This window comes from Notothenia rossii, assembly GCF_949606895.1.
Source record: "Notothenia rossii genome assembly, chromosome: 11".
Lineage (NCBI taxonomy): Eukaryota > Metazoa > Chordata > Actinopteri > Perciformes > Nototheniidae > Notothenia > Notothenia rossii.
In genome coordinates, this window is record NC_136910.1 from 46,887,826 (window position 1) to 46,902,284 (window position 14,459).

Here is a 14,459-nt window from a genome sequence, read left to right on the forward strand (position 1 = left end):
CGGAGGCACGGCTATGCGGCTGCGGGTTTAAGATCTCAGGCACAGACTCACACCAGGTATGCTCATCCTGCCTCGGGCTGGAACACACCCAGGAGGCTATCGATAACCCCGGCTCGTGCGGGCATTGTGCCCGCTTCACCATTAAGAGCCTCCGCCGATGGCTAGCACGCCAAGCTAGCTTGTCGCGACAAGACCCCCTCATGTCCGCTGATTCGCCGGCCGGCAATCAAGACATGGTGGCGTCCGCCGCAGAGATTGAGCCCCGCGCTGTGTCAGGCTGGGGCTCAATAATAGCAACAGCCGCTGAACCTGAGCCCCGCGCCGTGTCAGGCTGGGGTCCGGTGGCGGCAAGAGCCGCGAGAGCGGAGCCCCGCGCTGTGTCAAGCTGGGGCTCCCAACTGGACCTCACCATGGTTCCACCCGCGGAGGATGTCCTGGAGTTGGACTATATGGAGGAAGAAGAGGATGCCTCTGAGTTCCTCCTGTCCGACTCGGATGAGCACGAGGATGACATCTTCGTTTCATCGGCTCAGGCTGCAAAGCCGGGAGCGATGTCCACTCTCCCGGGCGAAAGCACACCAGCTTCGCCCTGCCTAAGTATGGACTTGCAGGCCGTGTGTCAACGCGCTGCGTCCAGGCTGGACATCCCATGGCCTGAAGTGGCCAAGGAGACCTCCAGATCTCACTACGAGGGGAAGCAATTGCCCCAAGCAGCGAGGACGAAGAGGCAGCTCTTTCCAGTCTTTCCGGAGATGCTGGACGAGGTGTCGGTCTCGTGGAGAGACCGCCCTTTCAGCAACAAGGCCCCAATCCAGGGTGCCTCCTCCCTGGACTGTGACGGTATGGAGAGGCTCGGCCTGCTCCGCATGCCGCCCATGGAACCGCTGGTGGCAGCCCACCAAAAGGCGGACATTAGACGGGATTGTGAAGGCACCACCGCCACGCGCATGCGCAGTGTCGGCCGGGGTTGTCAACCTGGGGTACCACCGTGTTCAGACACTAGAGGGCCCCATAACACAACAAATAAAGACACAGAGGGCAGACGACAGAGATGTGACATCTCCGCTCGCTTTAAGAAGCGAAAAGTGGAAGATGCTCACAGATTCTGCTTGGGTTTTCAAGACAGTAACACAGGGCTACAGGCTACAATTCGCTGTCACCCCCCCTCGCTTCTCTGGCATTCTGTATTCACAAGCCCGGGGAGAGTCGGCCCATATTCTGGAGCAAGAGATTTTCTCGCTACTAGAAAAGAAGGCTATATCGATAATACCCGCCGAACAGAGTCAAAGCGGCTTTTATTCCAAGTATTTCCTTGTTCCCAAACGGGGAGAGAACGGAATTCGGCCTATACTAGATTTGAGAGCTCTGAACAAATATCTCAAAAGATACAAATTCAGAATGCTCACTCACACATCTCTGTTGCGTCTCTTGCGCCAAAACGACTGGTTCACATCAGTCGACCTGAAAGATGCGTATTTCCACATCCTAGTATATTACCCACACAGGAAATATCTGAGATTCGCCTTTCAGGGTGTCTGTTACGAGTACAGAGTCCTTCCCTTCGGTCTGTCTCTCAGCCCGCGAGTGTTTGTACGGTGTATGGAAGCCGCGATAGCCCCGTTAAGACAACAGGGTATTCGCCTGACAACTTATCTGGACGACTGGCTGCTTCTCGCACAGTCGGAGCAAGAGGCTACTACGCAGACGAATGTCCTCGTAAAACACCTGCTCGATCTGGGTTTCGTAATAAACACAGAAAAGAGCATGTTGTCCCCAGCCCAGATTGTACTCTTCCTGGGCCTACACCTGAATTCGGTTCCTTTTACAGCCCGCCTGTCAGCAGAAAGAGTGAAAAGCCTTCAGAGCTTGCCTCGCTCATTTCCGGCTACGCAAATATGTTCTCTTCAGATCATGTCTGCGGTTACTGGGGCTCATGGCATCAGCCATCCTGGTGGTACAACTGGGACGCTTAAATATGAGTGAGTTTCAGCGCTGGGTAGCTGCCCTCAGACTGGACCCCGCGCGTCATGGCGCGTGGAAAGTGATGGTCACTATGAAATGCGTAATGGCACTGCGCCACTGGCTACACCCGACTTTTCTAGTACGGGGCGTGCCTATGTGTGCTGTCCTATCGCGGTCATGTCTGACGGGCTGGGGGGGTATATACGAAGGTCGACCTGTGAGGGGTCTCTGGAGCAGAGGGGTCTCTGGAGCAGAGACCTCCAACGGTCATACATAAATTATCTGGAGCTTTTAGCGGTGTTCCTCACCCTAAAACGCTTTCTGCCTTTTCTCAGAGGACATCATGTCCTCGTTAGGACAGACAGCACGAAAACAATATCGTATATAAACCACCAAGGGGGTTTGTGTTCTCTCCAGTTACACATGCTGGCACGCAAACTGATCTTATGGAGCTGCGGACGTCTCCTCTCTCTGAGAGTGACGCACGTACCAGGAGTGATGAACCTCGGGGCAGATCTGCTGTCCAGAGGTGCACCACTATATGCAGACTGGACTCTACATCCAATGGTTGTGAGTCAGCTGTGGGTGCGTTACGGCCGAGCCGCGGTAGACCCCTGGCTCTGATACAGAAGGGCAAGCCCGTTACCAGGCAACGACTCTCCCACTGGATTGTGGAAGCGATTGCTCTGGCTTATACGAGTCAGGGTTTGCAGGCACCAACGGGCATGCGTGCTCATTCTACTCGTGGACTGGCTACATCCTGGGCTTTGTTCAAGGGTGTTTCCATCCAAGACATTTGTCCAGCAGCGAGCTGGTCCTCACCGCTCACTTTTGTCCGCTTTTACAGGCTAGATGTCTCTGCTCCAAGTGTGGCCCGCGCAGTGCTGGGCCCCGTGTTGAGACAGGGTTCTACCTGTTAAGTTCTGGTTGTTTTGGTGATTTTTGAGATAAGCATGTCTAGCAATACGGGAGTTTCAATATCCCATAGTGAGACATCGAACGGAGTGTTATGAATGAGAACTATAGGTTACTTACGTAACCCCAGTTCTCAGAGTAACATGAAGTGAAATGTCTCACCAGGCGGCCCTTCTTGCTAAGGCGAAGCGAGAAGAGGTGCTTATTTTGAATGACGCTGCGTCATAGCGTTTGCATACGCGTTGCGTCATAGCATTTGCATACGCGTTGAGGCGCATCCCATAGTGAGACATCTCACTTCATGTTACTCTGAGAACTGGGGTTACGTAAGTAACCTATAGTTACTAACTTTGACTCATGTCTGTAAGTAGCTTTGTTTACAATTTGTTTCTTAGCAACATTAGTTTTTCTGGACACAATGAGCCCACGGGGTGTACAATGATATCATCAATCTTGTTTCACGTCTGTCGGTATGTTTCATTTGGATAGAAAGTCCAAGTTGTACTCAATTCTGGAGAAGGAATTGACATGCATCAACGCTTTAACAAGAAATGCATTTTGCAAGTGCTTGTACTCTCCTTATTTTCGAGATTCAGTCAAAGCACCTGTTGAAAGGTTTTTTAGCTCCAACAACCAAATACAAAAGGAGAGAAGTACTTGTAGGAGAATGTGATGGCATCGTTCTAGTGGAGTTAGCCCACTCTCTGCCAAGTCACACTTAAGCTGTTCTGGTGGCTGTAGTGACACCAAATGCCCCATTTATTGATCTTTGTGTTTCCTTTATTTTGGCAGCTGCCTGGCAACAGGCAGTTATGCCCGCTTGTAGATTTAATGTCTGTCAAATTTTATTTAAATGTATCTGTCACTTTTATTGTTTTTTCAAGAGCTGGAGGATAGGATAGCTTAATAAATAACGTAAAGCTAACAAAATACAAATGTGGATTTACTAAAACCCGGTATTTTTGCATACTTGCTGTTAAAGATAGGTTACACTTTCCTTACTCTTTTTATATATTCAAGTGGTCAGTGTGTAGTTTTGTTTCTGACTCGTGTGATCCAAACATTCTCAAAAACCCCATGGCCTTGATGTTATGTAATTTAAAAATGATACGTTACATTTTTTCTTCAAATGTTCAATAGTCGTGTAATATGAATTCCACAGCCCTGCCCTGGATATGAATGACAATAATCTCCTCTGCTATACCTCCAGCCATGTGCCGCCTGTCGACGTCTGGGCCTTCGACTCCACCGCGGGCCTCTGCGTGCCGTACAAACAGGGCTTCTGCCAGGGCAACGCCAACAAGTTCTACAGCAAGGCCGAGTGTGACGAGTACTGCAGGGTGGTCAATGACGATGAGGGGTTATTATACACACACAAAAATTGAAATATCCACCCAGATATGAGGAAATAATTATGTGTTTTTGGTCTTTTATAGAGGGAGAGCTCCTGAAAGCAAACTGAGCTAACTGCTCATCATAATACAGAGATGTAACTTGAATCAGCATCCCAATAAAGAGTCATGCTTTTGTCTCATCTCTCATGGTATATCTGAAGTGTTGGGAAGGTCAATCTATAAATGTAATATATTACAGATGACTAGTTACCCTTTTAAAAACTTAATAAGTTATGAAAGGTATTATATTTGATTGATTTTAGATTAGTCTAACAAATGTAAGAACAGTATTCAACACTGATATCTGTCAATATCTTTTTTTAATAGTTTTTACCGAAAACATTATATTTGGTTGTTACCCATTTGTTACTTAAATGTGTTACATAACGTCCATTTAATTACATGGCATGCAACTAACTGTATTGATCACAAACACTTTCATATGGTAATTTAATCACATTCCACCGTTCCATTTTATCAGTTTCTCCCCAACAGTGGAAGTTATATTACAGCAGACCACCAATAAAAACAATGAATGACTGTTAGTTGTTTCTTGTTTGTTACTGTTATCTGCTGAGGTAGTGCTTCTTTGCTTCTTGAACAAATCTAAAGTTCTTTCAAAGCTCCTTATTTCAGACAGGCAAATAGATGGTATGGTACAGTCAAGTCAAGCTATTTGTATTAATATAGCCCTATATCACAGAAAGGACTTTTTGAAAGACTCGTTTCTCCTAATGTTTGATGTGTGGTGTTGTGTCCCAGTAGTCAGATCAAGTAGTATATAACATGTTCTCATACTGTATGTGTTTTATATATTCTGGTATTTGAGAATTTTCGAGTACATAGTTTATCTTTACATTATTTACTCTCAGTAGCAGCACATTTGTAAAGTTTCATGTTTTATGTTTTATTGCAGCTATAAGAACACGTTTGTCAGGATTTTTATGTCATGTCACGTTTCTATCTCTAGGTGTGGGTGTTTTTCCGTTCTCCTTGTCATGTTTCCTCCCTGTATATTGTCTGGTCTTTTTTCCCTGTGTTTTCATGTCTGTCGTTAGTTCCCTGGTGTGTCTAATTTCCTGATTGTTTTCACCTGTCACTCCTTGTGTGTCTCCTGTGCTCATCAGTGTCAGCCCCGCCCCTGATTGTTCCCACCTATGTCTTGTTACCCTGTGTTTAAATTCCCCTGTTTCCCAGTGTTCAGTGTCAGTTCGTCTTGTCTATTGTCATGGTAAGGGCTATGCTCCTGGTACTCTTGAAAGGTTTTTGATTCTTTTGTTCTCTGTTTTTTGTCATCTCGACTAGAGTTTTGTTGTTTACCTTTTTGTTCATTTTTGCTGTTTTGGAAAATAAAGTATCCAACAAATACTTTACCTCTGTCTCCCGGGTCTTGCAATAGACAAGTTTACGCGCCAAAACACGGGTAGCGCCATGACACTACACAAATGCACTTCATTTCCGCCGGAAGTCTTTTGCACAGTGTCTGTCGGTGTAAACCGATGTAAACAGTCAGACGGGCACTGGTGTAAACACAGCGATTTCGATGCTAACAGTGATGCTAGCTTGGGAACACGATTCTACTTCTTTGACTGGAGATGGCGTTACTCTCCCCCACCCGAATTCAGTGCAAAACTGGGAGGATAACATGACGACGTGGCCCAGCATAAAACCAAAATAAACTGCCTTATTTAGGTCATGCCCACAGGAGCCAACAGTTGTCTGTTGTTTACATAATGCACAATTTACATGATCTCTTTATGCTGTGCAATATATCATATGTGCCTGTACTGTTTGAGTGAAAATAAAGTTTGATGTAATTTAATTTCATTATTGCACTGTTATTGCATTATTGCATTTCATATGTTCCTTAGAGTGCTACAATTTCTTTTAACACAGTTCATCATTCATATTAAGCTCATACTGTACATAAATAACACTGAATGAATTAATTGTTGAGAGGAAACTAAAGAAATGGCTTCAACAAGAAAGATCACATGTTTAATCCTAACGGGTATTACAAATTAAAATATAAAAGCAGCCCACACAATTACATCACTATGAAAATATTCATATATAATATTAAAAAATACAATGCATGCAGTATTTGTTGTGTTTATCTGTATTTAATGAACAACATGGCTGGGTGCTGGGTGCTGGTTTGTGGTCGTAGCACTCTCTATCTAACCACTCGTTCAGGTGCTTTCTCGAGTGATTGCAACCAACTACCGCACACGTAGTTCCCGAACCACTTTTCTTCATGTTGTAATTGTTATATCCTCTTTGTCTCTGCGATATCAGTGCTTTGTCGGCACAACGGAGCTAGCTAGCAAAACAAACCCAGTCCGCCAAAACGGAAGTGCATTGCATCGAAGGGAGGAGTTCAGGATGTAGAGCGGAAACGGCTCAATAACTTGTGTATTGGGTCCTACCCCCTAAGTGCCTGAGTTCGTAACAACGTTGCTTCCTGCTTCCACTCATCACACACACGATTGAGGAACATTTACCGTTACTCACTTTTTCACGTTTTAATTTTTTGACATTGATGTTTATTCATGTGTTTAATACACAGTCTATGGTTTAAAAATATGAAGCCCTACTTGTGAAGGACACATTTGTGGTTTGTTTCATGAAGTATGACCATTCTTGACCATTTAAAAAAAAAAAAAAAAAAGGTCTTTTGATAGGCTGCCACACTGGTTCTTTATAGCAATGCCAAATATGTTTATTGATTGAGACCTTTCCCTGATTAAATAATATTTTGTAAAGCATTTAATGCTGTTACTGATCCAGGTTGAATAAATAAATATACTTAAAAAACAGCAAACAGCACAAGTAAAATGTTAAACTTTATTATCGTGATACAGACAGTCCAAAAGCTGAAACAGATAACATTCACACAGTGTTTAACACTTGGCAGCTTTAGTCTAAATTGGTGTGTGTTTTCAAAGCAACACGGGAGAATTAATCAGACCCATCTTTTGTGTCATCCTCATCTTCTGCAGTGTGACAGCTCTCCATACACTTTGCCTTTTCTTCAAAGTTGTTCAGGTTGCCCAGACACCCGCCATAGATGAAGATCTCACAGGTTGTGAGGAGGGGTTGTAGAAGTACCTTTCCATGTGTGCCCTACAAGAACCTGTTTCTGGTGCTTTTGTACAGTCCTCTGCAGGAGAGAGAGAGAACAGGAAGGGGAAGACAACATTAGTTAGTACTTTAACATCAGATTCAGGATCTCTAATGTACTGCCAGCACTCAGTTAGCCTCACTGCACATCAAGTGTACTGGGGTAAGTAAATTAATCTCTTACCTTTAGTATTCTTCGGTTATATTGGGCATACTTGGAAAGAGCAGAGTTACATTGTTGTGTTCCACATCTGCAGGTGCCACGGGATTCACAGGTTTCTCCACCTGTTTCCGATCCAAAGACATTTGAAAACTTGTATACAAATATTCCACTAAACATTCAATTAAACATGTTTTAAGATAAGGGTAAAACAAGTTCTAAATGTATCCTATGTTTGCACAGCAGATCATTAATATAAAGAACCAACAGCCATACAATATTCCACAGAAATATAACCAACATGATGTTTAGTAAGAGGTCAGCCAGTCACCTCATCCTCATCAACGTCTGCCTGGAAGGTCCACGTGCACCCCAGCAGCAGCAGTAGCACAGAAAACACAATTGTTTTGTTCTCGTTCATGTCTGTATTTATGTCCAGCTGTCTCTTGTAGAATTGATGGAAATAAAGCCCCCTTGTATTCTTATTCTCCTTATTTCAGCCCAGGCAGTGCATTGACTAATGGAAAATAAATACGTGAGTAAAACATCAACCTATTGTGTAATGGCCTGGTTGAGCAACTAAACACATTGACACTGGACTTCAGACATCAAATATCTAATCATTTGTTTTTCACTGGTAATGTCAACAGAATGTTTCAAGGAAAATGTGTTTTTGAGGCCACCCAGTTCGCCAACTATCACCGTCACTGGAAACGCACCTTAAGTGTACGTTTTATTGGCTTGTTTTAACAATTTGATCGCATTATTGTTTCTGATATTTTTGCAGATCTGCTGTGAGCTAGCTATCTAGCGTAGCTAACCTATTCACTGCAGATATAAAGACAAAACACTTCCATTTATTACAAAATAGACTTTCTCTGCAAACTTTGACAGTTGGCCAACTTTATAATCCCCAATTAGTCATCGAGCGCTCCGGTCCCAGATGTGTGTTTCACTTTTTAGTGTCCCTGTATCTGTTGTGTTATCAGTTTCTTTTTTATTTGCAGCTTTTTGTAATTGAAAATGTCTTGTTAATACTGCATTTTTTTGTCAAGTTAGTGAAGAAGTCCTCATTTGGATGTATTTTGGTCATTTGTGTTTTTTTACATTTACATAGTTTTTAAATTGCAGCAGGTTTCTCCTAATGGAAGTGATTTGGGCCGTGTTTAGCGTGTTTGCACGAGTCGGCCACCGCATCTCACTCTCAACAACAGGGTTCTTTGGAATGACTTCCATAAAATGTTCACTCATTCAACTTAGAGCTGTTTATTTATCCACATTTTTCTACAGCCATCGTGAAGATATTGTTACCATGAATTTGTTTGGCAATGATATTCAGTGAAAACCTGATACTGTGATAACTTTGAGGTACAATAAGATACAATCATGCAGGATTAACAATAATTGACATGTTACTGATTAGCTACTCTTTCGTCTGACTCATTAGTCTAATGTTATATGTACAGCCAAGTCAAAGGTTGGGCTGAACTTGCTGAAGGAGTAAAATAAGAACATGCGGGGTAACCACAAAACAAACAAGTTACACATCAATGCCTTATTTGGGCGGAAATGAGGGTATAAGAAACAGAGGCAACAAGATAGATGTATTGCCTTTGATTCAGACATTTTACACACAGGCTAACACAACATATTGTTAAGATGGAGAAAGCAATTATTCTGATTTCTGTTCTGCTGCTGGGATGGACCTGGACTCTCCAGGGTGTCCCTGTTGATATGGATCAGGTGAGTTGCTTAACTTAACATCTCTCCATAGAGGATTTTCAATCATTCTTTCTTTTCTTTTTTAACTGTCCCTTGAGGTTTGGCTTTGTTGTTTTATGTTGATACATAGCATCAGTGAAATGACATATTTGTGATGCTGCTAACCAAATTGGAGAACGAGTTAGAGGCAATCTTGAAGCAGGTTCCACTGAATGTTATGTTTTTCATCTATAAGGGTTTTTAAATGTCTTGTCTGGCTAAGTCTGTCTGTGGCTGTCATCCAGGTGGATACTACTGTGCAGCCTCTTGCTACTGTGGAGGTTCCTGTGGAGCATAATGCTACTGTGGAGGTTCCTGTGGAGCATAATGCTACTGTGGAGGTTCCTGTGGAGCATAATGTTACTATGGAGGTTCATCTGGAGCATAATGTTACTATGGAGGTTCATCTGGAGCATAATGTTACTATGGAGGTTCATCTGGAGCATAATGTTACTATGGAGGGCGTTAAAGCAACTCCAACTCTCCCTCCGTTCAATGCTACAGGTAAGAGATCAACTCAATTGTTTATCTGTATACCATTGTATTTGTTCCAGTGAGCAATGAAAATGTGTACTAAATGGAAGAGAGATCATGATACTGATGTTAGAGTCAAGTCCTTACTAATATGTGTCTTCCATGCTCTGTGCTACTTCCTGCATCTCGCTCTTCTTGTAGAGGACTGTAAGAAAGACCCAGCGACCGGTGATACATTAACACGTGACGCACCTCGTGCCTCTTACAACCAACCAAAGACATTCTCCTAAACATGCTGCTCTATTTAAGCTGCCAGGTCTTCCTGCCTCTACCTCGCTATGCTGCTGCTGCCACTGCTGTGTTCACTTGCCATTGCTGCGTTCATGTTCCTGCTGCTGTGTTTCATGTTGCTGCTGCTTGCCTGACCCACCACCACCCCAGCTCCACCCCAGCTACAACCTGTAGGCTCGGGGGATAGTTATCTAATCATCACTCATGTTCTTTGTAAATCTGTGGAGTGATGAGGCCCGAGCCTAGCTCATAAACTCAAACTATATGCTGCTATAATAAACATATTAAGAACACATGAGTTGTCTGACTGAACTGAATACATTGGATATCATTTTTAAATTGTCGTTTTCTCTCGAGGTTTGTGAAGAGGTACCCAGAAATGTTGCATATTATCACATATTTAATTATTATCATAAAATAAAGATGTACTGTGAAGCTTAAAGATGCATAGCAGGGCTGCCATATATGTTCAATATGGTCCCCCAGATATTTGTAGATAGCAAAATATGCTTAATATATTTTTTCCTTTTCACAGCAGAGCTCCCAACGGCAATATGTCTGGACTGTTAAACTCATTTTTGACTCGGACCAACTGGAAGCAAGTGAGATGAAGAACGCTTCTGCACTCAGAACATGTAAACTTGTATTAAAAAAAATCACAATTAAAACAAATGTGCTTACTAATTATGTTTTGTGTATGTTCTTTGTTTATAACTCAAATTAATATGGCTGAATATCCAGTAAAAACTTAAGGGTGGAGGTAATGAAATCTCCTAAAACTTAAATTGGTAAAGCCCCAATGGAAGAATATCTTCTTACAATAGCTAAATCTCCTTAATTCAATATACTGTATAAAGTACTCATTGTAAACAATTATACACAACCTATATATATGCCCATGCTATAGCACTTTTAATGTTTTGTATTGTTTTACTTTAACTGCAAGATGCTCACTGTGAATAGGAGACATGAACACTGACATTAGAAATCTGCCAATGTAGAACTATTTGAATTGAAAATGTAATCTAAAACTGTCATATTATAACTTTTCAAACATATTTTTTGTTTGGTTGTTATTTTTAGATTGCATTTTCGCAATGAAATCATAATATTGGATGAAAACGACTCAGATATTGGATAGGTAAAAATGAATTGAGGATCCAACCAAGTTTTAAAATCATACCTTAACGACCTGAACACTAACATATGAGGGATGACTGTTACTTTAATATTATAACAGGTATTAGTCAAATACAAATGTACTGCTGCAATTCTCAATATACAGATGGTTCTGTTTTCCAACACAATACCTTTGAGAAATACTTTAGCTTAATTTATTTACAGCTCTGAAAAGGCATAAGAGAGATAAGCTGAAATATAAATGTCAACACTTGTATTGAACATTAGTTGAATCAATTCACAAAATAAGGTGGCAAACATTTAGGCCACTGGTCTCCACACTGCTTTTAAAAAGAAAATTCTCCACTGAGATCTGAAATCTGGAGTGCAGTTCTTGGAGAAGTCTTTGGCCACTGAAGAGCAAAACCTGGAGATGGTGCTTCCCTTCTTTGGTGGTTTCATCAGGCGGTTTTTGAAAGTGGAGACAATATAGTCTACCACATCTGGTCTTGTAGACACAATGCAACCAGCACTATCTCTGCACTGCCCCACTTCTTGCACAGGTCCTTGTGAACGGCCTTGTCGTGGTCTATAAAAGTGTCAGAGGTGATTTTGAAATCTGTTCCTTCCACTGCAGCGCATATTTTTTTGAACAGGAGCTCAGTGGTGGTCTCTGCATTTCCAAAATAGCTGCTGATCTTTGCTTTTCTGAAGGTGCGGGAAACCAGATTCTCCACAAGTTTCCTGAAAGACTTGTTTTGGTTCTCTGCATGTGCTGCTGCATCCTGCACCGATCCGGTAACGATCCGGCAACTGTCTTCTCAGATACTACGATTCTGGGTGTTTGTACTGACAATAGAGGTTTCTCAATACTCAAATGTCCCATCCTCGACTCCTATCCTCGACTCCTATCCTCAAGACTTAGTGCCGCCCACAGGAGATGCGAGCGGAGGACTGAGGAGGGGAACCGAGGAGAGAGGAGAGGAAGCAGCAGGCAGTTAGAGAAATGAGAACTCCTCTCCTCTGAGCGGTCATTTTAAAGAGACGTCCATCGATGATGACAGGAGGCACAGAAGCCCTCTGTCTGATGGACAGATATCCATGACGATTTATATATTTACTTATAATTCATTGACAGTGCGGTATAATGAGATAATAACAGGCTACAGATGCGGCCATATACACACACATATATTTATATTTTATATACAATTTCAGAATCAAACAAGTATGAGAGCACTCTCATAATAACGTAACACAATCAGAGACTGGATATATCCCCCCCTCTCTCTGGTCGCTGAAATGGGGAATTGAAATTACGGGCCAAAAGTAAATGTACAAGTATAAAAAGTAAGCATAGCTAGGATACTAAACCAACTAAGACCCGTCTGTCCTCCGCATCTACGCACTGTACAACCAAATACCATTTGGTTTAGGAGCTGTAGGTGTGTGTGTTCTCCAGTGCGTAGATGCAGCGGACAGACGGGTCTCAGTTGGTTTGGTATCCTATGCTTACTTTTAATACTTGTAAATACAACTTTTGGCCCGTAATTTCAATTCCCCATTTCAGTGACCAGAGAGAGGGGGGGATCTCCAGTCCCTGATGTTACTTTATTATGAGAGTGCTTTCACACTTGTTTGATTCTGAAATTGTATCTATTTATATAAATATATGTGTGTATATGTCCGCATCTGTAGCCTGTTATTATCTCATTATACGACACTGTCAATGAATTAAAAGTAAATATAAGTCGTCATGAACACATCTGTCCATCAGACAGAGGGCTGCTGTGCCTCCTGTCATCATTAATGGACGTCTCTTTAAAGTGACCGCTCAGAGGAGAGGAGTTCTCATTTCTCTAACCGCCTGCTGCTTCCCCTCCTCTCTCCTCTGTTCCCCTCCTCATTCCTCCGCTCGCATCTCCTGTGGGCGGCACTAGGTCTCGAGGATAGGAGTCGAGGAGGGGAAATTAGAGTATTGAGAAACCTCTTGTGTATTCAACCACAGCCACATCTGTACCTGGAAGTGCAACAGTTTTCCATGTATTTCACGGGACATAGTATCACGTGGTGGGTGTACTAAACTCCTCGTTACTCCTGGAACAATATCAGAAATCATCCCCTCAGTGCAGTGCAGAGAAGATCGATGAGTTCTTTTCTCAAGACTTTGCTGTTGGAAATATCCTGCAATCTGCGAAACACAATCTCATTTCCCTGTTGTTGTTTAGTAGCCTACCATCTTCTGTCAGAGGGAGAGAGTCAACCTCAGCAAGCAAGGATTGCATTGAATCCTTGCTTCTCACTTGGTATTCGGGGAACAATTGAGCCTTATATTGTGCCGCGATTTGATGTATTGCCAGTTTTGCAAACCACGTGGCAAAGAAAGTCTTTAGCCTCATCTCAATACCCCTCCTCGACTCCTCCTTTCCCTCACTCGCGTCTTAGCTCCGCCTCCGTAAGATGCGAGCGAGAGACACGAGGAGGAGACGCGAGGACAGAGGAGTCCTCAGGTAATTGGGATGTCCTCTCTCAAACGTCACTTTTAAACGACGTCTGTTAATGATGACATGTGCACAGCTGTATCCCCTGGTTATGGCTAGAAAGGACCCGTCTTGTGTAAATATGACGTCACGTTCTCGTTGTAACTCTCGTTGGAGCGGCTCGGAAACACTTCTACAGCAGTAACATGCAACATACACATTAATGCAGCAGGATAATAGTGAAACACTGAAAGGGAACATTGTATTGCACCATGAGCTATCTTGGGACTTTTACTGCGACAACTTTGACTTGCCTGTGAATAAAAAATAAACCATAGTGTTGGTGATCTACAGTGTTGTCATTCTCCTTTGAACAGCAAGACCGCTAACACCCTATTTCAACAATCACACTCCCTGTAATTGACATAATTAATAGATAGTTTAGCTTCTCACCATCATTTGCTGTGGCCCACTGATGTTAACGATTGTAACTGAAAGGCTGCCTGTCAAACGTAAACATTCAGCATTATTGCAAACTCTCGCGAGAGTTTTACACTAGACGGATCCTTTCTAGCCATAACCGTATCCCCTCTCATCGGGCTTAACTGAATAACCCTTTAGAACCGGCCCATTTGTTGTTAAATATTTATTTAAATGAATGAATATTTATCTTGTTCGTCAAGGGATTCAATGTATGATGACGTTTTGGTGTAAAATGTAACCTACATTTAAATAAAAATATAATTATAGTAATGTGAAAGCCTTTACTCTGAAAATGTG

The 14,459-nt window shown here is 42.6% G+C and overlaps 2 protein-coding genes and 1 long non-coding RNA gene across 5 annotated transcripts in view; 1 reads left to right on the top strand and 2 right to left on the bottom strand.

The window, feature by feature from the left end:
* The window catches only part of LOC307025227 (kunitz-type serine protease inhibitor B6-like), a 41,162-nt gene that overhangs the window by 22,181 nt on the left and 4,522 nt on the right, over positions 1-14,459 (bottom strand). The window lies entirely within an intron of this gene.
* Positions 7,105-8,144, bottom strand: LOC307024785. Its single transcript, XR_013803992.1, has 3 exons — positions 7,886-8,144; positions 7,579-7,679; positions 7,105-7,434 (listed from the first exon to the last, which is right to left on the bottom strand). It is a non-coding gene; the product is annotated as an uncharacterized lncRNA (long non-coding RNA).
* LOC307024784 (uncharacterized protein) lies at positions 9,144-10,764 on the top strand. 3 transcript variants are annotated; one of them, XM_079659183.1, is made up of 3 exons: positions 9,144-9,297; positions 9,561-9,819; positions 10,616-10,764. In XM_079659183.1, the coding sequence occupies exons 1-3, from the start codon at positions 9,214-9,216 to the stop codon at positions 10,648-10,650; spliced, it is 378 nt and encodes a 125-aa protein (XP_079515309.1). In that variant the 5' UTR covers positions 9,144-9,213; the 3' UTR covers positions 10,651-10,764. The 3 variants fall into 3 exon arrangements, with proteins under 3 accessions (XP_079515309.1, XP_079515310.1, XP_079515308.1); XM_079659184.1 differs by having other exon boundaries at positions 10,619-10,764; XM_079659182.1 differs by lacking the exon at positions 10,616-10,764 and adding an exon at positions 9,991-10,375.